Source organism: Phyllopteryx taeniolatus, chromosome 3, assembly GCF_024500385.1.
Source record: "Phyllopteryx taeniolatus isolate TA_2022b chromosome 3, UOR_Ptae_1.2, whole genome shotgun sequence".
NCBI lineage: Eukaryota > Metazoa > Chordata > Actinopteri > Syngnathiformes > Syngnathidae > Phyllopteryx > Phyllopteryx taeniolatus.
The window spans coordinates 12,807,139-12,833,377 of record NC_084504.1 but is presented as its reverse complement, the minus strand read 5'-3'; the positions used below and the strand labels follow the sequence as shown (position 1 = coordinate 12,833,377).

Here is a 26,239-nt window from a genome sequence, read left to right as displayed (position 1 = left end):
TCAAATTCATTTGCTGTTTTCCACTGTTTTTATCGTAGTTTTGAAAAAACAACTCATACCTGTATGTGTTAACTAATTTATTGTAAATAAAGAAATAAAAAATAATTTTACAAACACATTTATCATTTTGTAACTTTATTGTATTAAATAATTAGTTGATTAATTATACATGAATAATCCTCAATAATAAAACAAAAAAATATATACTTTTTTTTTTTTTTTTAAACCTCATCTACAAATGACCAGGCTCAACAGTTTGCCCAGCCCTGGTCTGCTAACTCATCCCTGCACTTGCACTGCTTCTGCAAAAACATACACTGAAATGAAGTATGAAATAAAGAGCACGTTTCCGCCAACTGTGCGTTCATCACACTTCGTTCATTCAAAAGATGGCAACTGCACGCTTCCTCCTTAGGTGGGTCACACGTCGAGAGGAAAGAAAAAAAGTGTGCATTTCATAGAAAATGTTCAATTCTAAGAATAAAGCTCACTCACACACAAGATATATTTTTGTCGAAAAAATGAAGCCTAAAAACAATAAACCACAAACAGCTTGACAAATTATGTTGACTCTCAATTTCCTTTACATTTATTCATAAACTAAGTCACTTTCCTTTTGTGTAAAAAGTTAGAATGTAATATATTAAGGACTACCTTTTACATACTATATAATGTAAAATGTAATTTTTAATTGTGAGAGTGACTCTCAGCATTGGAGTTTGCATGTTCTCCCTGTGCTTGCGTGAGTTTTCTCTGTGTACTCTGACCTCCTACCACATAAAAGAAACAAAACATGGATGTTTGGTTCATTGAAGACTAAATGTCACAGTATTTGACATCCAGTCACTGTAGTTGACATGCGGTCCACTATAATTGATACAACTTCACTGTATTTGACAGTCAACTGTATTTGACATAGTGTCCAGTTTTTGATATTGTGCACTGTATTTGATGTATGTCAACGTTTTGTTTTTTTTAATATACAATCACTGCATTTGACATACTGTCCACTGTATCTGACACATGGTCAACTGTTTTGGACATATGGTCTACTGCATTTGACATACAATCACTGTATTTGCCATAGAGTCCACTGTATTTGACATAGTCACTTCATTTAACATGATATACTGTATATCAACTCATATTTTATAGTCACTATTTGACATACGGTCACTGAATTTGACAAATCGGCCACTGTATTTGATATACTGTCACTGTATTTCACATACAGTCCACTATATTTGGCATACGGAGCACTGTATTTAATATACGATCACTGTAATTAACATATGGTGCACAGTATTTGATATTTGTCAACTGTTTTTGATTTAAAGTCAATTTATTTGCCATCTGGTCCACCGTATTTGACATAGTCTCGACTGTATTTGACATACGGTCAACTGTTTTTTATATGGTCCACTGTATTTGACATATGGTCAACTGTATTTAACATAGGGTTCACAATATTTGACATATGCAATATTTGACATATGGTAACTGTATTTGACATAGTACACTGTATATAACATGGGGTCACTGCATTTGCCAAATGGTGCACTGTATTTGATGTACGGCAACTGTTTTTGATATACTGACCAGTAACCATATTAAACATACTGTCTTTAATGTAATGTTCACAGTACTTCACATATGGTCATTGTATTTGGCATACTGTCCACTGTATTTCACATAGTTCACTGCATTTGACGTACCATCATTATTATATTTGACATATGGTCTATTCTATTTGTAATACATTGCACTGTATTTGATATATAGTCACTGTATTTGACATATGGTCACAGAATTTGACATAAGACTTTAGCAGTGCTCACCTACTGTACACAAGACTCCAAGAATGTCACTTTCAATTACAAAAGTGAACAGTAAGAACATTTATTTGAACAGGAAACAGGGACCAAAGATAAGATTACAAAATTACAGTGGGAAAAACATTAGCCAGAAACTCCATTCTGCAAGGTAAGAAGTTCCTAGAAGGGGAAAATCATTTGAATTTAAGTGAACATCAAAATCTGTGTGTGTGTGCAAGATAATGAATGGCAATAATGGTTTATTATGATTTAATAACAATCATTTTGTTACCTGGAGGCCTCCATTTGTCATGTCTCCATGTGCTGTGTGTTTCATGTACTCTTGAGCCAGCGAGTGAGCGTCATCCCGACTGAGGAGCACATCAAATTACTCATAAACAGTATGTTACATTATTTTCAAGACAACACTTTTAATACTGTGCACCAACGAAAATGTTATATATGTCTGGTCTGAACAGATGGGTGACTAATAATCAGACACAAAAGAACTAGAAAGGGTAGACATAGGAGAAACAAATAATCAGACGTGAAAGCAGCAGACAGTTTCTGAAGAGATGCAGGTGAGACTAATAAATGATACAAACAAATAAAATGATGCAACACCTAAAACCACCTGGGAAATACTCTATTACTGTCAGAATTTGATACAGTTGACCAAAAAGCTGTAGATAAAACTGTTCAGCAACTGAAACCATCAATGAGCTGTCTTGGGTCAATACCATATGACTTTTTCAAAACTATTGCAAAGTCTGTGCTCACCAATTTGCAGCGAACAATCAATTGCTCACTTCAGTCAGGCGAGTTTCCGAAACCTCTGAAAGTAGCTGCCATTAAGCCACTTCTAAAAAAGAGAACACTGGATGTTTCCATGTTAACAAACTAAAGATCCGTCTCAAACATCCCTTTCATATCAGATTCTCGACAGTGGTTTTTAATCAATCCAGCAATGACTTAAACGTAACACATGGACATTTCGACAAATTTCAATCAGGTTTCCGACCACATCACAGTACAGAATCAGCTCTTACCAAAGTGCTATATGATATAAGATCAAACAATGACTCGGGAAACGTGTCAGTTCCTGTATTGTTGGATCTCAGTACGGCGTTTGATACAGTTGACCAGGGGTGTTCAATGCGTCGATCGAAGGTAGTATTGGTAGATCGCATGACATAAAAAAAAAAAAAGACATCAGCCTATCATCCATCCCGCTGCTTGATTGATATACATATATAATCCATGATGTCTGAATTTTTCTGACACACATGCACAAACAACGCTGCTAAAAGGTAACTGCAGATGCGCAAACAATGGCGCCAAGTGTGTCAAAACTAACAAGCTAGTCAGTGAGTTACCTCCAATTTTTAATCTCGGTGTTTTCGCTTAAACTTAAGAAAGGGTATAAAAATGAGTGGGGGAGCTGGACCAAGTAAGAAGACAAAAACTTACCACTTTCATACGGAATGGGACGAAGAGTATTTTTTCACGATGACATTTTCGAAATGCATATGCCTCATCTGCCAGTCCGCCATCGCATTACCAAAGAACGGAAATGTGGAGCGGCATTTTAGGACTGTGCATGGAAAATACGACACTGACTACGCATCCCTGGCTGATTCACTCAGTGCAAGTCATCGGAGTAAACTCAGGTAATGACAAAAAAAAATTACGTTGTTAATTATGTTGTGTTGTGCAAAAATTGGCTCATGCGGTGATGCAAGGTACATACACATACATTGGTGCTGAGCTGTGTCGACGGCCCAGAATTTTAGCTCACTGGTAGCGCTCTGCGCTCTCAAACCGGAGACATGGTCGCGGCCCCCACCCCCCCAAAAAAAAGTTGTTCGCGGGAGGTTGGCTGCTTGAAAAGTAGATCTTGGGGCAAAAATGTTTGGGCACCCCTGCAGTTGACCATCACATACTGTTGAACAGGTTGGAAACGTGGGAAGGACTAAATGGAACAGTACTTCAATGGTTCAGGTCCGACCTGGAGAAAAGGAGTTATTTCGTGTAAGTGTTCAATCTCATCTAATGGCAATGATATATGGGGTCCCTCATTGTCAGTTATTGGACCCCTTATGTTCAGCCTGTATAATGCTACCTTTAGGTCAAATTCTTCATAACCTTAACGTTGACTATCATAGCTATGCAGATGACACGCAGTTATATCTAGCAGTGTCTCCAGATGACTACAGTTCAGTTGATGTGTTGTGTCGCTGTCTAGAACAAATAACTGGATGAACCAAAACTTCCTTCAATTACACCACAACAAAACCGAGGTAATTGTTTTTGGCAGTAAATAAAAGAAGATTGCTGTTAATAAATACTTGAAGTCACTCTCTTTAACACCAAGTCCAAAACCTTAGTGTGCTGACAGATTCCGACCTGACTTTCAACATAGTCATCTCAAATCAATCACTAAAACAGCCTTCTACTAGCTGAAGAACATATCCAGAGTGACGGTCTGCATGTTCCAAGCAGACCAAGAGATGCTAATCCATGCCTTTATCTCAAGTAGACTTGGCTATTGTAAAGGTCTTCTGACGGACTCCCCCAAAGGAGCAATAAACAGCTGCAGCTGGGGTTCCAACCAAAACAAAGCAATCAGAGCATATTACTCCAATTCTTGCAAAGTATACCACGATCGGTCCCTCAAAGTCCCTTTCCTGGATGCCGTACTTACCCATCACTTCTTCATCACCCCTATTTCCTTCACCAACATGTCCATTACAATCTGTACCAATCATGACTCTCTCTCTGTCTGGGATGCGCAGAACTACTTCGTCTAGCTTCTTCCAGAATTTCTCTTTCACCTCTAGGTCACATCCTACCTGTGGGGCATAGCCACTAATCACATTATACATAACACCCTCAATTTCAAGTTTCAGCCTCATCACTCGATCTGACACTCTTTTCACCTCCAAGACATTCTTAGCCAACTCTTCTTTTAAAATAACCCCGACTCAATTTATCTTCCCATCTACACCATGGTAAAATAATTTAAACCCTGCCCCTAAACTTCTAGCCTTACTGCCTTTCCACCTGGTCTCCTGGACACACAATATATCAACCTTTCTCCTAATCATCATGTCAACCAACTCCCGAGATTTTCCCGTCATAGTCCCAATTTGGTGCTGCTGCAAAAAAGGACAAATTCCAACTGCAACGGACAATCAAAACTGCTGAAAGGATTGTCGGTACACCCCTACCCACCCTTGAGGACTTGCACGCTGCCAGAACTAAGACAAGGAAATGCAAAATTCTCTTGGACCCTCCACATCCTGGTCAGCACCTCTTCCAACTCCTTCCCTCAGCCAGGCCCTATCGATTTAATGCAAACTAAAACAAGTACAGATTCCAAAAGCTTCTTCCCTCTTGCCATTAAATTGCTCGAGGCTAAGTTACTCTCTGTAGTGTGTTTTTACGTGTCAAAAGTCTATCGTCGTACGAGAGCAGCTCCAACTACCGGAGACAAATTTCTTGTTTTTGACATACTTGGCAATTAAAGGGGTTTCTGATTCTGACCAGTAGGTCGCGTGTGAAGACAAACAGGTGAGACTAATAACAAAAAAGCAAAAGCAGTAGATCAGGTCTGAAGAGACATAGCTGAAACTTGTAATCAGACAAAAGCTATAGATTGGGCCTAAAGAGATACAGATGAGATAAAAAAAAAAAAAAAAATCTGACTTAAAGGTAGTATGCTGGGTCCAAAGAAACAGGTGAAATTACAAATAACACCCAAAAGCATAAGATAGGGTAGCTAGACAATGGACACTGGATTCCTAGGTAGCGTCTGAGAAGACACAGGTGAGACCTGGACCAAGATCCAAAAACAGTAGATCAGGTCAGAAGAGGCACAGATGAGACAAACTAGACCCAAAAGCAGTATGAAACACAGGTGAGACTAAAAATCTCAGGGCCCACAATTTAAACAATTTCAAGTATTTCTGTTTCTTTACACATAATTTGGGCTTCCAACTCATGAAACCCACAAAATCAGGAATTAAAAACATTTGAATACTGTGTACTGTGTGCAGGCCGTAAATGTTTTAAACTGTGTGTCACACACTAATCATCTACTAAACTCAAGGCACCTGCACAGGTTTCCCCAGGTGTCATTAAATTGCTTTAGTTCAATATTGGGTTCAATATGGGAAGACTGCAGACTTGACAACTGGCCAGAAGACCATCATTGATACCCTCCATAGGATGGGTAAGCCACAAACGTTCATAGCTAAGGAGGCTGGCTGTTCACAGAGTGCTGTGTCCAAGCATATCAATGTAAAGTCTAGTGGAATGACCGTGGGCTTCAGCGGATTATCAAACAGAGAAGATTAAAGAATCCAGCAGAGTGGAATGAGGCGGGAGTCACAGCTTCAAAAACCACCACATTCATACAACTGTCAGGTTCCTCGGGTCAAACTACTTCTGAGCCTGAGCCAACGTAGGAAGCGTCTCAACTGGGCCAAGGAGAAGAAGGACTGGACTGTTGGCCAGTGGTCCAAAGTCCTCTTTTCTGATGAAAGTAAAGTGTGCCTTTCATTCAGGAATCAAGGTCCAAGGGTTTGGAGGAAGACGGGTGAAGAACAGAACCCAAGCTGCTTGAGGTCCAGTGTGAAAAATCCACAGTCAGTCATGATTTGGGGTGCAATGTCCAGTGCAGCTGTTGGTAATCTCTGCGTTCTTAAATCCAAGGTCACCGCAACAGTCTACCAGAATGTTTTAGAGGATCTGTATGGCGATGCAGATTTAATCTTCTAGCATGACCTGGCCCCTGCCCATACTCCCAGAAGTACCAAAACCTGGTTTGATGCCCATGCCATCACAGTGCTTGACTGGCCAGCCAAGTCGCCGGATCTAAACCCCATTGAGAATCTATGGGGTATTATCAAGAGAAAAATGAGGGGCACCAGACCCAAAAACAAAGAAGAACTGACAGCAAGCCTCAAGGAAACCTGGGCTTCCATTACTCCCAGGCAATGCTACAGGCTGACTACATCAATGTCACAGCGCAAAGGGTTTCCCACCCAGGTATAGAAGATTAACATATTGTTTTGAAAGTACCATATTTCGATTGATTTAATGTGACCCTTATTTCTTTTTTTTCTACAGAAACTGAGAAGTGAATGGTGATTTCTTCACAGTATTCAAATTTTTGGAATTCCTGATTTTGTGGGTTTTATGATCTGGAAGCCCCAAGTATATAAAAATAAACAAATAAATGCTTGAAATTGTTCAAATTGTGGGCCCTGAATCTATAATCTATGAAAGTTTTACTTTTTTAATGGAATTATGGAAATAAATAAACCTTTCCATGATATTCAACTTTTTTGGAAAGGGTCTATATTTGCGTATGTTTTAATAATGTACTGTTTAAAACACTATTCAAAGTGTCTGCCTTGGTTTCTCCCACCATGTAAGCAGGCGGTTAACCATATGGGGATTACTCAATCACAAAAGAGGAAATATCTGGTTGAGCAATACACACTACATAGTGGTTGTCATGGCAACATGGTTAAACAACAAGAGACACCATGAAGCCTGAAGAACAAGTACTGACCAGTTGTGGTTGATCAGGTCTTTGATAAGGTCCTTCACCTTGTCCGTTTGGCGGCTGGTAACCATGAACTTCTTCAGGTGCGTGAAGTGATTGGTCTTCACTAGCTTGCTGTGTTGACCGTGCTGGATCATGTATGTCAACACGGTCTCTCTGACCTGAAAAGTCAGAAGATACAGTAATTGCGTGTCACATGTGCAATTTCCCCCCAAATAAAATAATCTCCAAGCCCCTTTTTTACATTTTTTATTATTTAAGGGTAATGTTGCAGTATGAGTTTTAAATGATATACAGTTTTGGGATTCCCAATTTAGATTTTTTTTTGGGGCGGCTTCAATTACTTGCGTTTTTTTGTTATTTATCACATAACTGAGTCTATATAATGTATTCTGACTATTACCAGCTAAATAGCAATAATGCTCTTATCACGTGTCTTCACCGCCTGAGAATCTTCTCGCCATCTGACTGGTTGACAGCTTTTAGTTTCCTCTTTCACAGCTTTATTCACGCAGAAGATGAATATGCACAAATCGCCAGTGTTCATTAAAAACAACAGCTGGCACTTGTTGCTCGGCAACAGTAAGGGATAAAAAGTCAATTCAATAATAGTAATTATGATGTGAAAACTCACCTGTGAAGGGATACCGGCGAATTCTCCTGTGTTCAAGAGCTCCTCTTGCTGATCCAGTACAATGAGTGGGTCATGCACAGAAAGGAAGCCCTGCACACACCAAGAAGCAATTTCACCAATAGCAATTGACTTGCCAGACTAACAGTAAAAACTAGACTTTACACCGATCTGATCGGCTTCATCGGTATCGGCAATTAGCATTTTATGCTGATCGGTTTTAATGTCATAATTGGCCGATCCGATCAATAAGGTCATTGATCGGCTCCGCAAAAGACATTTACTCTGCGTGGCCATCGTGTACAGTATATTTGAATCCAAAAGCTAGTTTATTTTTAGCTTTGTCGTGTGTCTTTTGACATAGTACTGTAAATATCTGACCGCCAATAAAGTTATTAAAAAATAAAAAAAAACATGTCAGCGGTGTGGGACAGACAACACGTCTGAGAAAGACAACACATAATGCCTGGATCAGACGACAAGACAAATTTGCTCTTTCACGATTGCACTTTGTCAGACTACTGCAATGAAATCTTGTATCCTATACCACCGTACGCGTATTTTACAATCACAGGGCTTCATCTTGTCAAATCAAACGCGACCGGATACACAACAACATGGATCGCATATCGTGTGTGTTATAAGAACAAAATGGGGGAAAACGTGCCGTGGTGATCACCAATGCTCGGGAGAGGACATTCATTTAAGGATTGCTTGAGGTATGTTCACATACTTTTAATAGGATACGGCTCACAAGCAGGCAACAAAACGTTATGTAGCCGAGCAAACTAGTGCTAGTACGAACGAAAAAAATAAATAAAAAGACAAATAAAAAACCTGAGCCAAAAGCAATAGGTTGGGTCTGAAGAGACACAGGTGAGACTAATAATCAGGGGTGGAGCCAGAGGGGAGGCCGGGGTAGCACTGGACCCCTCTGAAATTTGATTGAACCCCCCAGGTGCCCCCCCCCCCCCAGATGATTGATCTATCACGGCACCTGCATGTCTTGTCGAAAGGAACCGTTTGCATTTTGAAATCAGTGACGCCTTTTGACTGCTAAATCCCTCCTGTACAGTAGTTGGCGGTATGTACCACAAAGAGTTGTAATCCACATATATGAGAGAAAAGAAGAAGAATCGCCACAGAAGAAAATGATTCTCTAATGCTTTTAGAGGAATGAAACTAGCAGACAATCGGCCAGCTAGCTGTTTCATGCTCTGTTGGCTGAAATGAAATATAACGTGAAGGAGGGTGGGGGATTATCGTTCACGTTTTTGCCCTTTGTTATGTCTCTAAATGTTTGTTTATTTTAAAAGCTTTAAAACTGACACTGCTACAGTGTCAAAAGTGTTGCTGTTGCATTTTGTTTCCTTCTATGCAGCATCTTATTTCATGCATTATGTACTGCACAACAGGCTAGCTAAAAACACTTCAGAAAAAAAACTAGTGGAGTGCTTTCAAAGAAAACGTCAGGGATTGAGGGCATCACAAAAGTGCTGTTAATGACCTTCACAAGTGTAACTTGTTTAAAAAGCATAAATATTGTAATTCAAGTTAATTCTGCCTTTATATTTTAGAGTTTGATTTCTGAAATTTCACCAGTATCACCAGTTTAGCTTGTTTAAAATAGTTATAGCTTACCTGTATTTCAGGTGAATTCTGCTTTTTATTTAAGTATTTTGTCAGTTTTATTTTATTTTATTCAAGAAGTCTGCCTTTTTATTTACTTAATAAAAAGTGTGCCTTTTTATTTCATATTTGATATATATAAAACTGATTTCATCAGTGCATAAAGGCTTTTGTATTACTGGGTATTTTTTTGTGAAATAAATTTGAGTTGCTAAGGAATGTCAAAAATTTGGGTTGTAACTTAATGACCAAGTTAGATTTTGTGTCCTGAGGCAAAACCAGTTGGTAACCACTGAGTAGCTGAAAGTTTGAATATTAATATTATGTGTGTGAGTGGATTACTCTGGGATTATTGAAAAATTGTTGCAGTTGTGTTTCTGTGTATATTGTGTTGTAAACGTTTTTTAACTTTAATTTATGCACACAAACCTCATCTTCTGTGTGCTTAGTATGTACATTGCAACATTTAGAGATTCTGATTGCAATTCATTGTCATAGTCTGTGGACCCCCTGAAATAGCCTTGGCCACCTCCCGGCCACCCCAAGGATAAAAGTCTAGCTCCGCCATTACTAATACTACTACTAATAATCAGACCCAAACGCAGTAAGTCTGGACCAGAGAGACTAAGATGAGACTGAAAATCAGACCCAAAAGCGGTAAATAGTAGGAGGTAACGGTATCTAAATTTCACGGCTCGGTTTTATCTCGGTCTTAATCTCACGGTACAATAATTATTGCGATATTGTGGGAAAGTTCACAGTATTGCAGGAAGGTTCACGGTAAAGGCGCAGCGGAGAGGCGAATGAAGCAGAACCGAAATACGTCTATTTTTCTTGCTGGCCGAGTCCTTCTCCAAAGGATTTAGTACTTTCTCTGCGTTTTCCCACGTTTTTTCGTGAAAAGGACATCTTTAAATAATATATTGCTGTGCACTTCTATCCCAGCCCATCCAATTTTTATTTCACATTCGTAAACCTCCAACATCTGGGTAACTGCCCAAAATTTTTTCCCACAGTAGCTTGTGACTTGCTTAAAACTTGAAGGTTATCACTTGAGACTTACTCCCACCTCTGCCTTTTGGATAAACGTACTGAATAGAATCACTTGAAGAATTGATTTGTTTCTTAGTTCAGTTTAGCCGAGCCGTGAGCTTGTGCTACACCAGAAACTCACTACATGTGTTTCTGGTTTGTAAGCTTTCTGATGATACCGACCTTTTGAAGGCAGGATAAAGATAAAGATAAAGAAAGTTCGAAACTCAGATTAAAAAAAAATCTATAATATCAATAATAATAATAATCATCAATAATAAAAAATCTTGACCACAATTGAAAGATTTATAACTGTCTCAATATATATCACAGGAAAATAACACATCACTGGAATCGTCCTTTAAAAGATCTCTGATCATGCTAGTCTCCATCGATCCATACATTTTCTACCGCTTATCTGAGGTCGGGTCGCGGGGCCAGTAGCTTTAGCAGGGAAGCCGAGACTTCCCTCTCCACAGCCACGTCATCCAGTTCTTCCGGGGGGATCTCGAGGCGTTCCCAGGCCAGCCGGAAGACAGAGTCTCTCCAGCGTGTCCTGGGTCATCCCCGGGATCTCCTCCCGGTGGGACATGCCCGGAACACCTCACCAGGGAGGCGTCCGGGAGGCATCCTAATCAGATGCCCGAGCCACCTCAACTGGCTCCTCTCGATGTGGAGGAGCAGTGGCTCTACTCTGAGATCCTCCCGGATGACAGAGCTTCTCACCTTATCTCTAAGGGAGAGCCAGGACACCCTGCGGAGGAAACTCATTTCGGCTGCTTGTATCCGGGATCTGTTCTTTCGGTCACGACCCACAGCTCGTGACCATAGGTGAGGATAGGAACGTAGATCGACCGATAAATCGAGAACTTTGCCTATCGGCTTAGCTCCTTCTTCACCACAATGGACCGATACAAAGTCTGCATCACTGCAGACACTGCACCGATCCACCTGTTGAGCTCTCGTTACATTCTTCCCTCACTCGTGAACAATACCCAAAGATACTTGAATTCCTCCACTTGGTGCAGGAGGATCTCATCCCCGACCTGGAGAGGGCACTCCACCCTTTTCCGACTGAGGCCAAATTTGGTGTAAATGAATTCGTCTTTTTAGGTTTTACACAACTACAGTACGTACTTCAAGTACATCCCAGTGAGGTCGGGAAAAATGACCACCAAGCAATAACCTCTGATGCTCATTTGAGAACCAGACCAAAACTTTTATGTGGACCCCTGGGAATAATTACAGAGTTACATAAAAACAAAGACTCCTAAAATGACAAAATAAACACACCAGATATCAATGAGATACTTATTTCTTGTATGTAATGTAAAGTACTTCGCATTGGTCACCTGAACCTGCTGATCTCTTTTGCTGGCACAAGGGATGAGCAGGAGCGTTCCCAGGGCGAAGGCCAACAGATTGAACTGGGCGAAGCCTTTGGCGATTCCTATCAGATCCATGTTTAACAACAGTGGACACCTTGGGGTCAATAGAAAGGAAATTAAAAAATACAAATCTACATCCACACAGTAGATATAAAGACACAAGAAGAGGGTATACTTTAGAAGGAGAACAAAATTCCTGTAGAGTGTAGCTTGTTGATCCACACTCAATGGTAAAGAGGCTGCTAACGAAACAGAACATATACATTACTATTCTATACTAGCATTATATGAACTAAACTACATGACACTGAAAGAATACCTGAGACAAAAGGTGCTAGTAGCATACTCTTCCAGGCCCTGGAGAAACTAGAAATCTGGAGACGAGAGAGTGCGAAAACTCATGAAGCCTGCCAGATGTCTTTTTATTGTATACATTTTTTTTTATTTTTTTTTTTAATTCCGACATACTACCTCCCACAGGACTGGCATGGCAACCACTGTTTCGAGCACCTTTTGAAGATCGCTAATCTAAGGATAGAGGAGCATACATTGTATTCTTAAAAAAGTGTATTTCCTCAAATAACGCATTGTCCAGTTAGTAAAAAAAAAATTATAAAAAAAAAAAGGGTAATAAGTATCTAATTTTACAGGCACTATCGTACGGAATAAATAGTAAACTCAGAGATGGGGTCTGGTCTGGTCTGAAGGGACACTGGTGAGAGCAAAGGTTGGATCAGAAGAGATGCAGGTGAGAAAACAGAGCCAAAAGCAGTAGTTAGGGTCTAAAGAGACACAGGTGATGCTTGTAACGAGACCCAAAAGCAGCAGGTCATGTCTGGAAAGAGACAGGTGAGAGTAATAAGACCCAAAAGTAGTAGACTAAGTCTGAAGAGACTCAGACAAGACATATAAGCAGACCCGAAAGCAGTAAGTCAGGTCAAAAGATAGGGTAGACTTGCATCATTCAAAAGCAGCAATACAGGTCTAAAAGAAATTAAAAAATCTGAGCCGAAAGCAATAGGTTGGATCTGAAGAGACACGGGTGAGACGAATAATCAGTACAAAAAGTGATATGACTAATAATCAGCCCATAAAGTAGTTGGTCAGTTCTGTAGAAACACAGGTGAGACTAGAAATTAGACAGGATCACTAGGGTAGGGCTCATTACACACCAGGCCAATTATCAGACCAAAACGTCGTACATTGGGTTTGAGAGTAAAAATCAGACACAAAAGCAGTAGATCGTGTCAAATGAGACACAGGTGGCGCTCAAAATCAGTCAGGAAAAAAGAGGGGTAATTTGGAGGGGTGGGGTCCCCAATAAACGCCTGCTTTCTAAAAGGAAAATAAATACTGTATGTGTAAGTACGCTATCTTAAATCTGAATGTTCTGACCAAGTTGAAGCAAAGCATCTTCTGAAGAAGACTGTTCCACAGCTGAGGGTCATACACTTTGTACTCCAGGCACAGGTCTGCCACCAAGCACACCGCCTGAAAACACAAAACCTTGTAACTGTTTTCTTTATAATTAATGTAATTGTATTTAACTAATCAATTTTTGAAAATATATATAATACTTTATTGTAATACTATCTTTAAATTCAATTACAAATAGTTGATTTAATCATTGATAATTAACCTGTAAACTATTCATTAATGACAAATTAAATTGAAAAAACTATCGGTACATGAAAAATTATTTATTAGACTTTTATTTTAACATTTGCAACAAATATATCAACCTATTATTTGATGAATACAAAACTGTTGAATGTATATGTAAAATGGTTGGCTTTACTGGTGTGTGTTTATTTTATTATAATCAATCGATTTAATTCAATAAATGAAGACAGTACATTTATTGAATTTATTGAGGAACATTGTCCTTAAACTGTTGGACTATTTTCTCACGTACTTGTTCACAAAGAGGTGAACCTCGCCCCATCTTTGCTTGTGAATGACTGAGCAATTCAGGGAAGCTCCTTTTATACCCAATCATGGCACCCACCTGTTCCCAATTAGTCTGTTCACCAGGTGTTTGATGAGCATTCCTCAACTTTCTTAGTCTTTTTCCCCACCTCTCCCAGATTTTTTGGAACGTGTTGCAGCCATAAAATTCTAAGTTAATGATTATTTGCTAAAAACAATCAAGTTTATCAGTTTGAACATTAAATATCTTGTCTTTGTAGTGTATTCAATTAAATATAGGTTGAACATGATTTGCAAATCATTGTATTCTGTTTTTATTTATGTTTAACACAACATCCCAACTTCATTGGAATTGGGGTTGTATATGCATGGACCTATGTTCGTGGAAAAAAAATTATGCAACAAATTCTTATTGACGAAACAAAGGAAGGGGCTCCCAACCCAAATGTACCTGTGGCTCATGGCTGTGGTTCTTCCACAGACCTTTGATCAAGCCCTCTTTGGGGCTGCGGAGGAACGACCGCACCGTGTAGGGAATGTTCAGCGCCTCCAGCCGGGACACAAAGACGTAGCATTTCAGGTGGTAGCTGTAGATACGTATGAAATTATAAATTACAGTTTCTGTCGAAATTGCATGTGAAAGCTGAATAGCTCAACTTGACTGAAATGCTGGGGAATTAATTCAAGTGGAAGAATTGGTGAATGTGCGATTGATAAAAACTGAAAAAAAGATGTACATTTTCAAAATGTCTCCATGAATTTGGCAATTTAGTCATTGAAAATGTGTAATATTGAAAAATTTGGGAATTTAGTCAATGTGATGATGTCCTGAATGAGCTGAACATTGCTAAATTGGATTCGTTTAAAATTGTTAAAGAAAAGGGAAGGAGGTAAATATGTAAAATATCTCAGAATTGGAAACAATGAAATTTCATTTTTTTGGGAATGTCATTAATAGCTCCACAGATGTCCTGAGTGAGCTGAATATTTATGTTTAACACCTCAACTGACGGCAGCGGCTCATGAATGAGGCCCATTTAGTTCCAGTGCACCCCGGCTATTTGTGGGGGATAGGGACCGGGCTGGAAATCAGGTCATTCGAATTTCTCGAGCTTATCTACGCCACTAGCAAAGATCTCCTCCTACCACTCTGCTCCCAAGCCAGCGTTGTCAACATAACAAACGCGTGCTCTCACAAATGGGTCTTCTACACAGGAGCAACCAATCAGAGGAAAGGCGGCGGTCTTAGCCAAATATGGACAAAGCGGACACAAAACTGGGTCAAACAGACGTAGCTGTGAGAGGAGCCTTCTCTGGACACTCATATGACAAAACAAAGGTGTTTATTTAAATGAAATTGACACTTTTATATTAAGTCATGTTACAGAGTCACTGTATGGAGGTCTGAATAGCCAAAATATGGGACCTTTAAAGTTGGAATGTTCTCAATTGGTGAAGAAAATGTGGAAGTAGAAGGTCAATATGAAAATGTTTGCATTCATTTGGGAACGTCATAGAAAATGTGGAATAACAAAAAATATTTGAAATTTTGAGATTGTGAAAAATAGCTCCCAAAACACTGAGTCTGCTGTCATTAAACCGTGGGGTGGCTTACTCCAGTTCTGCTATGGGGATCTTCAACTGGGCCTCCAGGGTGGCGCCGTCGGCGAGCCGGACGAGGCAAAGGAGCGCTCGGGTTCGATGGCAGAAGGTGAGACGAGGCCCGGATTTGCTGAGAGGCTACCGGCGGGAGAACATAAGACCACAGACAGCACTTCCATGGGTGCTTTGCTCCTACCGCTAAGAATGACTCACCCAGGTCTCACCAGACAAGATAGAGCTGAGAAGGCACACAGCATTGGTTGTAGGTTGAGACTGCAGCATGTACACCACCCTGACAGCAACGAATAGAATGGGTGTTAAAAGATGTAGGTCATTTTTTAAGTAAATATTTCATTTTGAATGTCAATGAATTGAAGATTTTATGTTTCATTGAAATTATCATGAAAATATCCTTTATTCCTTAAGATGTCAAATTATTAATGTTGAACTTTCATAAAAAAGATTCAAGCTGTTATATAGTATTGAATATTTCGTTTTCATTTTATCATATGTATTATTTTGTTTATTTGACAATCTTTCCATTATTGGAGAATTTACTGCTAGCAGTTTGTAGTTTTATTTTAAATATCATTCAAATTGTTCATTTCCTAAAAGGAAAACAAACCATTGTAGTTACACAAAAAAAGAAAAGATTTAAGATGGTAAGTACAGTCCCCTCCAAAAGTATTGGAATGGCAAGGTCAATTCCTTTGTTGTTGTTGTTGCATACTGAAGACATTTGGGTTTCAGACCAAAAGATGAAGATGGTTTTATTTCATGGTATTTACATCTAGATGTGTGAAACAACTCAGGACAGAGCACCTTTTGTTTGAAGCCACCTACCTTTCAAATGAACAAAGGTATTGGAACAGACATTATTAAATAAAATGTAATATTTGGTGGCATAACCCTTACTTGCAATAACTGCATCAAGCCCATTGATTTCACCAGAATGTTGCATTTTTATTTTAAATGATTTTCCAGGCTTTTTCTGTAGCCTCTTTCAGTTCTTGTGTGTTTCGCCCTTCAGTCTCCTCTTCAGGAGGTAAAATGCATGCTCTATTGGGTTAAGGTCCGGCGATGGAGTTGGCCAGTCTAAAATATTACACCTTTTCCCCCTGATGAAGTCGTTTGTTGTGTTGGCAGTATGTTTTGCGTCATTGTCTTGTTGCATGATGAAGCTTCTCCCGATTAGTTTGGGTGCATTTTTCTGTAAATTGTCAGAAGAAAATGGTTTTGTAGACTTCAGAATTCATTCTGCTGCTACCATCATGAGTTACATCATCAATATATACAAGAGAGCCCCTTCCAGAAGCAGCCATGCAAGCCCAAGTCATGACATTACCTCCACCATGCTTCACAGATGAGCTTATGTGTTTTGGATCATAGACAGATCCTTTCTTTCTCCATACTTTGGCCTTTCCATCACTTTGCTAGAGGTAAATCTTGGTCTCATCAGTCCATAAAACTTCTGTGGCTCATCTCTGTACTTCTTTGCAAAATCCAATCTGGCCTTTCAATTCTTTTTGCTGATGAGTGGTTTGAATCTTGTGGTATGGCCTGTATATTTCTTTTCTCGAAGTCTCCTTCGAACAGTGGATTGTGGTACCTTCACCCCTGCTATGTGGAGGCTGGCAGTGATGTCACTGACTGCTGTCTTTGGGTGTTTCTTCACAGCTCTCACAATGTTTCTGGCATCAACTGCTGTTGATACCCTTGGCCGACCTGTTCGACATCTGTTGCTCAGTACACCGGTACTTTCTTTTTTCATCAGGACATTCCAAATTGTTATATTGGCTATGCCCAGTGTTTGTGCAATAGCTCTGATCAATTTTCCCTCTTTTCTCAGCTACAAAATGGTTTGCTTTTCTCCCATAGACAGCTCTCTGATCTTCATGTTTGCTTTACAACAAATGCAGTTTTCACAGGTGAAACCCAAATCCAAAAACAAGCGCTATCTAATGTTTAAGCAATCAATCTAAAAGGCAACACCTGAGCAACTAGAAACACCCATCAGTCACATGTTCCGATACTTTTGATCACTTGAAAAGTGGGTGGGTTCAAACAAAAGGTACTCTGTCCTCAGTTGTTTAACATATCTAGTTTTATATACTATGAGATAAAAGCTGGAATTCTAAACTTTTGTCTTATTTTGTCTCTTTTGATCTGAAACCCAAATGTCTTCACCTTGACGTTCCAATACTTTTGGAAGGGACTGTATATTTTGTTTTATCTGGAATATAATCCTTAATGTACCCAAAATAAAACAAATTATTGATCATGCACTTTCTTAAAAATAAAAGCTTTATGATGGCCCACGATTTCAGGTGAACACGGTACCAGGAGAAAATATTATTTGAGAAAACCTACTTCATTAAGTCTGCGTCATCCTTGAAGTTGTTGACACATTCCTGGTGGCCGATATCCTTTTGAAGTAGAAAATAGCAGAAGTAATGAAGACTCTTGTGACGAAACATATCCTGTCCAGTATGTACAGTATGTCAGCTGGTGGAAACAAACCTTCGCTGATACAGAACCCGTTCTGCAGATCCACTTTTCCAACAGTGTGTTGTGGATTTTCAGAAGATCCACTTGGTTGATGGTGGCTATTTCCTTCACCACAGCGTGTATGTCTGAAACATGATGAATTTAAGACTTTTGAGGGGGGATCTACAACTTTTTGTTAAAAAAAATATTTTCACCCAAGACAATACGAGAGGAGATGACAAAATGCTGATTAAGCCAGTTGCTGTATTCTTCAATAGTTTATTTTTTTTATATTTCGTGAATGCCCGATTCATTTCCCGCGCTGGCCCAGTTGGTGGCGCAGTGAAAAGGATGTACAAGGAAATGACGGCACGGAAATGAGGCAGCTTGCCGAGCAATGGGCGGAGCGTAGTTGTAAAACGCTCACTAAAAATATTTCGCGTCGTTGTAGCATAAAATAGTCATACAATAATTACTGTGTAAACGAAAACAATAACAAAAATTGCCGCAAATGAACATCTACCTCTTTTCGAGGACCCATTCCCCTTCCCCACATCAGTGACACTGCTCTGGCGCAATGGCCGTCTCGTCACACCACATTCGTCACAGTTTTTGTCGAATTTGTGTCTATTTTCGCTTGGAAACGCCACTCCATGTTGGACAAAGCCTACGGACAGTCGTCAGGCCCTTCTGAGTTGCATTACGCCGCAAAAGGACTATTACCGGAAGCGAACAAACACTGCAGCGCTGGAGTTCATGGTTCCACACACAGTGGATGGAATCCATCCATCCATTTTCTTATCCTGGTTTGGGTCGCGGGGCGCTGGAGCCTATCCCAGCTGACTTCAAGCGAAAGGCGGACTACACCCTGAACTGGTCGCCAGTCAGTTGCAGGGCACATATAGACACGGACAACCATTCACGCTCACATTCACACCGTCACTGAGTGGGAACTGAACCCACGTTGCCCGCACCAAAGTCAGCCGAGTGTACCACCATCAGTGACCCCTGGATGGAATCTTGTACACAAAATGGCAAGCGTAACCGTAGCGCTCAACAAGAAATAGAGCTACCCAGTTCCATTTTCTTCCACTGACTACTGGTAAGCACAGCTATTTCAAATACCCGGCATTCACCACCTATGTCATGTGGCCCAAGCTCCCATGCATTACACAGCAACCAAACACCACGACATATACAGTACATGCAGATACTAGATTATGGCTCCTATATATACAGTACTATTCAATATTTATTTTTTATTTTTTTTTTAATCTTTTCGGCATTCGTTTTTTTGCTTCATTTTACATGTAAAAAAAAAAATCCTAAAATGAAGACAAACTATTGATGTTGCACCTTCCTGAAAAGAAAAAAATTGAGCTGTTATATATTATTCAATGTTTTATGTTTCATTTTAAAGGTCATTACAATCGTTCATCTCCTAAAAAGTTAAACTATGAATGTTGCTGATGCCACTATGTGTCGATAGTAGATAGATGCCCCAACCTGAACACTCACTACCTGGAGTGGCTGATATTTGCAGTGTGGGTTTAAAGAGTGTAAATTATTAGCAAGGCAAAAAAAAAAAAAAGTTGTTCTTGATCCTTGGGCTATTTTGACAAAAGCATGTCACAGAGATGTTATAAAGATATCTGGGAACTGTTTAATTGAAATTGTGGAAAAGTTGCATAATATGTCGACTCACCAGGATAGGTATACCCTCCTGAGTCCCTGAAGCGCTGCTCCACGCTGCTGTGCTCATACAGGGCCATGATGAGTCTTTCCGGAGCACCGCTGAGCTTGAGGTGCTCGGGTGTGTTGAGCCGAGTGTTCATCAAGGCGTTTTCCGTGGCCGAGCGCAAGAGCTGCAGCTGGCCCTTGCACAGGAAGGCCTTCACTCGGATCTGCGTCGCATCCTGCAGGTTTCCAAAACCACCAGTCGATGATCAACTTGATAGGGGAATAATTGTCAGCTAGGGCCAGGCGATTTATCGATTTTATCCATATAAAATCCTTGAAAACATTTAAATACCATTGCAAAATGATTAGGTTCTCTGATTCTGCTATTTATACCACAGGTATACTGTATGTTTGAGTAACATGAACATTTGTTTTATTCGATAAACTACTGACAAATTCCGAATACAGTGGTATCTCAACTTACGAGTGACCCGACTGCAAGTTTTTTAAAATACGAGCCGTCACTCTGCCAATTTTCTTGTCTTGAGTTGTGGGTGACAAACGCTAGATGTTTCCAGCAAACTTCACAACAACTAGCAGTTTGGCAGATCGTGAACAATTCTTCAAAACCGAGGCCAAATGTTTGCTTAAAGCCGTTTATTGCCACTCCCAGTTTAAGTTTACTTTAAAATTAAACATAAAACTGAAAGAATGACACGTTGCTCATACAGAATCACATTAACTTTGTCTTACTTTCTCCGGGTACTCCGGTTTCCTCCCACATCCCCAAAACATGCACGGTAGGTTTATTGAAGACTCTAAATTGCCTGTAGGTATGAACGGTTGTTTGTTTATAGTGTATGTGCCCTGCGATTGGCTGGCAACCAGTTCAAGGTGTATCCCCCCTTTTGTCCGAAGATAGCTGGGATAGGCTCCAGCCAGCCTGCGATCCTAGTGAGGATAAGCACTATGGAAAATGGATGGGTTTCTTCTGCATTAACTGACTGGGACAAGATCTGAGGAGGACCACTCCCCAGGAGGCGTTGCTGTGGTGGATTCTGGACCGACCAGGACAGGTTGAATTTTGTCAATTGTGGGCCTTTTTTGTGATTAGGAGCTATGTAAGAAAAAAAGCATGACTTAACACTGTAATTATTATTCCTCTGGAAGTTGACGCAAGTTAATGATGGAAAACAGCCTTGATATCAGGAGAAATACAGTAAAGCAAATCCCAGATATGAATAATGACAGTCATTTGTTTTTGATATAAGTGAATCCAATTTTTGTGAGAAAAATAAAATCAAATAAAAATAAAAATCTGATTTGATTTTAAGGTCATATCGCCCAGCCATTTGTGAAGAAATACCTACGTCAAGGTTAGGATTAGCAAGCCATGTTTCTCCAATGGCCAAGCAGAACCGAAGTGACTGCATCTTCTCAAAACCTGCAGACAAGGTGACATTTTATCTGCATCCTCAACAATACAGACACCTCACATGTGGGTCAGACCTGGAGGCAGCTCCTGGGAGATCTTGTGGGCTGTGGCAGCTGCCCATTCATGGTTCTGGATGCAGCGGATGTACGTCATGATGGTCACGGCCACCTTCTGGGTGTCCTTATTCAACCCTGGAGCCTGAGCCCTCTTCCTTTGCTCCAGGAGGGGCTTCATCTTTGTATTGAAGACGTGGTTGACCGCCAACATGTAGAGCTTGTCCAGGGTCACCTGTGGGGGGAGAGGGGTAGAAGTTCTCCTTTTACATCGGACCAAGTTTGGGGCTGGCTTTTAGACTCATGTGCAGTACCTTCATCAGTTTGCTGATTAGAAGAAGACTTGGGAAGGTCTCCTCAGTGAGCTCTGGAGCTAAAACACATGAAATAGAGAGGGTTTAATTTACCATACTGTATGTGTAGTGTTTCCTCGCTATGTGTAGAGTTGTTTGTCATAGAAATCCCCGCTATATTGCGGAAACCTGAGCTAGTTTTCTATGGCTTTCGACATCTGTTTATTTTAATATAAATACTGTACTTGATTAAAAACATATCCAGTAAAATTATTAAAATGCAGAGAAAGGCAATATGTATTCAAAAGCTTTTTTTGTTTATATGCACCATATACAGTGGTGCCTTGACTTACGAGTGATTCAACTTTGAAGTTCTCCAAAATGTATTCATTTATTCAATTTTAATTAAAATAATTTAACTGAAAATATAGTCAATTGTAACACCACCCTGGCAGAAGACAGCAGAAGAATGCACAAGACAAAAAAAACAAGTTACGTAACACAAACTCCGATTCTTTTTTTCTTATGCTTATGATGGAGCATTTTAGAGCAATTCCACTTTTAAATGCGCTTTCTTGCACTGTACATTTTTATTTTTTCTGTATTTTATTTCTCTCTATTTTTAAATGCTTTCAATCATGTAAAGCACATTGTGTATTAAATGCATGATATAAATAAATTTGGTTTGCTTTGCTTTCCAGAGAAGTTGAGATGTTCTTCTTTCCAATTGTCTGGCCCTAATTACTGGAACATTGTATCAAATAATAAAACTCTCCTTATTCATCTCAATATCATTGTTCAAAACGTTAGTGAGGGATACTGTCCATGTTCACTGCAACTATTTTTAGCCTGTTGAGAACCTTTTATTCACCATGTGCTATGATGTAATGTAAATCGCAATTCTAATGAAGTTGGGACATTGTGTAAAACGTAAATAAAAACAGAATACAATAATTTGCAAATCACGTGTGCTTCGCGGTTCCGCTGGGACCACAACCAGGACCACGACCCGCAGCACCTCAACGCGAAAATACAAAAGACCAGTGCAACAAATACGACACTGGCTGATCTGATGAGCAAAAATGTTGCTTAAACGTAAGCGTAGCAATAGAGGATGTCCGATCCAGAGGTAGGTAGCGTAGCAAAATACAGTACTCAAGTAAGAGTACTGTTACTTGACAACAATGTGACTCCAGTAAAAAGTAGTCCTCCAAAAAAATACTTGAGTAAGAGTCAAAAGTACACAGTGAAATAATTACTCAAGTACTGGAGAGAAAAAAAAAAGCAATTTACTGCACGGTGATTTCTTAAGTTATAAGTGAGCTGAAATATCCCCGCTTGGGCAGACAGTGCCAGACAAATACTACAATCCATAAAAGCTGTTATTTTTGTTCGTCTAAATGTAAACAAGAGTAGCTCGCCGTTGCCTTCATGGTAACGACGACCTTCCCAAAATTGTGGCCACCTAGGCACAACGATCAGCCGGGCTGTCTTATCTAGCTTTAATACCTATGCCCGGGAAGCCCAATAGAAGACGTTGTGTGAGGTCATGTGACTTTCTTTTGTCGTTTGATTGGTGAACTAGACTTAAACGTCACTAGCGCTTAAATTAGATTGGCGCAAACAGCGCCCAATGCGGAAGTCTAAGTGGTAGTATCGCGCACTTAAAGTATAAAAGTAAAAGTAATGCAAGAGGAAAAAAATCCATGAAGGACAAAAGCTAAGGCCGCATCCCAGGGTCCTATTGCGCACTTCCTCACCCCCCCCCCCAAAAAAAATGTAAGGCCATAATGCCAATAATGTTATATTAAAATGTTACGTTGAAGGGTACACCTGTTTCAGTTGCATATATGCCCATTGAAAATGATCATATTTAGTAGGCCTTCAATGGAAGTACATTAAAGAACCATGTGTACTACTGAGCATTAACGCATTTCAGGGAGCGGAATATATGACGACGAGTTAACTAAAGTACTGTAATAATCCCAAAAGTCAAACTTCAGAGGCATTTTATCAATAACCTTTATTGGAAGGTAAGTGTGCATCCAAACTTTGCTGCAGGGATCTATCAGGGCCACAAATGTATGATGACAAAGCTGGCCAAAAGTGATTAGTGTATTCAGGGCAGGCTTAATAAAACATTACACAGTAGACACAGTAAGTGCTGTCAAAATATGATTAATCCAAGTGATGAAGAATAATAAAATTTACAAAAAAATAAATAAAAAAAAAAACTCAATCTTGATAGATACCTTCAGGTATTACATTTGGTTTGAGTTCCCTGCCACGGACATCTTCAGGGCTAGGCTATTGATCTGCTCTTTATGTCCTAGTGTCATGATTTGTCTCATGAAAATGTAAGGAGTAGAAGTAAAAAGTAGGCTGAAAAATAAACACTCAAGTAAAGTACTGATAACCAATATTTCTCCTTAAGTAGGGTAATTAAGTATTTGTAGTTCGTTACTTGACACCTCTGATAGCAATAGGTATAATACTAACTTAAACTCAAGAAAGATGGCGGTTTTTTTTTCCTGAAAAGTAGTGGTTTTGGTTGACACAAGGATTCCGGACGACAGCAGCGACGATATGCTTTACGTTTTATTAGTCTAAGTCTGAGCCAGTTCACAGCTGATACACAGTTAAGTACATACCTATAGCAATAGACATTCATTTAGACCGCGCCATCAGCTGATTTGATGCAGTTTTCTAGGGCAGCGGACCCCAATCTTTTTTGCACTGGTTTCATGTCAAGACATATTTTGACGGACTGTCGCAGCTGCTGTGCAGCGAGACTGAGATGCCTACGCCCCATGGAGCCCGCCGCCTCGTTGACGGCCCCTGTGCGCACTCCGCTATTGTGGCCGCTCGCGAGTGGCGCTGTTTGCGGGGAACTTTCTTGTGTGCCACAGGGTCGCAGCTGAGCTCAACAAAACTGAGAAAGGACGGAATCAGTTCATGAAGTGATTCCATTCAGTTTGTTCACCCAAAAGATTTGTTCGTTCGAACGATTTGTTTGTGAAGGACAACGCTACTCAAGCCCCATCTACCGCTGCGCTCCCCGCCAAAAAAAGAGAAAATGCTTGGTGGTACGCAAATGTGCACTGATACTATAATATCTGGTGCATTTCTATATTTTCAGTGCACATGCGCACCATTTATGTGCACCCCTGATAATAAAAATAATACGGCAGTAAGTGACTCACACATGATCTTCCAGTAATGTTTGTTCTGAAATAGCAGGTGGAAAGGTAGCCTGACAGCATCCAGGGGGCTGGGTGGCAGGTTGTTCTCCAGGATGTATGCGTGTTCCACGTCCGATGGGGGAGCCAGACGCTTGTATGACTTTAAGTGCTGCAGGAGGCCCATTGCCTGCAGACCAGATTAAAAAGAATCATCTCAAATTAGGATTTTTACAAATGTATTCTTTCTTGCACTTGTCCTCAGTAGGCTGGGGGGTGACCTGGAGTCTATTCCCAGCTGACATTAGGTGAGAGAAGCGGGGCGCACCCTGGACCAGTCACCATCCAATCGCAGGGTACATAGAGACAAGCATTCTCACTGATAATCAAAATTGTCAGTCAATTTACTTGTATATTAAATCAATAAATTATTTGTTTCACCCCCCCAAAACAAAACTATTTTTTTGTTAAAAAAATGGGCCTTTATTGTAAAAAAAACCGACAACATAATACAGTGAAGCCCCGCTGTTTGCGGGTGACTAGGACCGAGCCCTATCGCGAGCAGCAAAAATCTGTGATTAATTGACGCCACCCCAAAAACTGCCTATATCTACCTATCTATCTATGTAAGGTGTTTCCTTCTGGGAGAGTTTGAAAAAAGCTTTCCTCATGCAATTAAGCCATTGTTTCAAATGGCCTTAAATCCATCGGTTTTAAGTCCACGGTTTTTATGTACCGTATGTTTTACACAACATCCTAAAGTTACTGGGATTGGGGTTTGTATATATAAATGTATATTGATACTGAATTTCTTTTGTAATTTTGTTTACACATTTGGTATCGGAATAATCCAAAAGTAATTAAAAATAATCAAGTTACATAACTTTAATATTATGGTACTTGGATTACGTGAATAACTACATTTTAAACAGGTAAATAGTAACTAACAGAATACATTTTTTAAAGTAACCCTCCCAAACCATGCTCGCGATATAGTGGGGGAACACAGTAGCGTAAATGTTTTTTTGTTTTTTTTTACCTGACTGACAGAAAAGCCTACAACAGCCTCGTCGGCAGCCTGTAAGATCTTCAACACCACCTCGATCCTCTCGTAGTTGTAAGGACTGAGCTGAGTGACAAAAAGCACACAGAAAAAAGTCAGGTGATGGAGGCGCTCACACGCACGACATTATTAAGAAAATATAGTGTCCATCAAGACAAAGCATGGTTTCTATTTTCACTCATGGAGGCACGACTTTATCACCAAGCTGCTTAAATACACTTGGCAATTAGTGTAGCCAAACACAAATACCTGGATGAGATACAGTGAAGCCCCACTATATTGTGGTTTATTGTCCACACCCCTGCTATATTAACAATTTTTAAGCGTTCATTTTTGTAATGGGTTTTTACAGTATACAGACAAGTCCTAATTTAGAGTTGCCCGCCTTCAGTGTAGTGCCGCATTTTGCCACAACAAGCCAAGCAGCACTGAGATAGAATGGAAGAGAT

At 39.9% G+C, this 26,239-nt stretch overlaps 1 protein-coding gene across 5 annotated transcripts in view; it reads right to left on the bottom strand.

Annotated features, from left to right (window-relative positions):
* Positions 1 to 1,608: 1,608 nt before the first annotated feature.
* The window catches only part of kntc1 (kinetochore associated 1), a 64,773-nt gene continuing 40,142 nt past the window's right edge, over positions 1,609 to 26,239 (bottom strand). For 3 of the 5 annotated variants that reach the window (XM_061766967.1, XM_061766965.1, XM_061766969.1), the window contains 20 exons: positions 25,767 to 25,856; positions 24,752 to 24,917; positions 21,570 to 21,628; positions 21,277 to 21,490; positions 21,138 to 21,211; positions 19,793 to 20,003; positions 18,121 to 18,233; positions 17,971 to 18,026; positions 15,814 to 15,892; positions 15,614 to 15,738; positions 14,450 to 14,585; positions 13,465 to 13,560; positions 12,541 to 12,597; positions 12,389 to 12,443; positions 12,245 to 12,311; positions 12,034 to 12,163; positions 8,024 to 8,113; positions 7,396 to 7,550; positions 2,107 to 2,185; positions 1,609 to 1,994 (listed from right to left, as the gene is read on the bottom strand). In XM_061766967.1, coding sequence (XP_061622951.1) covers positions 1,959 to 1,994; positions 2,107 to 2,185; positions 7,396 to 7,550; positions 8,024 to 8,113; positions 12,034 to 12,163; positions 12,245 to 12,311; positions 12,389 to 12,443; positions 12,541 to 12,597; positions 13,465 to 13,560; positions 14,450 to 14,585; positions 15,614 to 15,738; positions 15,814 to 15,892; positions 17,971 to 18,026; positions 18,121 to 18,233; positions 19,793 to 20,003; positions 21,138 to 21,211; positions 21,277 to 21,490; positions 21,570 to 21,628; positions 24,752 to 24,917; positions 25,767 to 25,856 — 2,088 coding nt within the window. In that variant the 3' untranslated portion in view covers positions 1,609 to 1,958. Of the gene's footprint in view, positions 1,995 to 2,106; positions 2,186 to 7,395; positions 7,551 to 8,023; positions 8,114 to 12,033; positions 12,164 to 12,244; positions 12,312 to 12,388; positions 12,444 to 12,540; positions 12,598 to 13,464; positions 13,561 to 14,449; positions 14,586 to 15,613; positions 15,739 to 15,813; positions 15,893 to 17,970; positions 18,027 to 18,120; positions 18,234 to 19,792; positions 20,038 to 21,137; positions 21,212 to 21,276; positions 21,491 to 21,569; positions 21,629 to 24,751; positions 24,918 to 25,766; positions 25,857 to 26,239 lie in introns of those variants that run through there. The other 2 variants (XM_061766966.1, XR_009787647.1) reach the window with 2 other exon arrangements.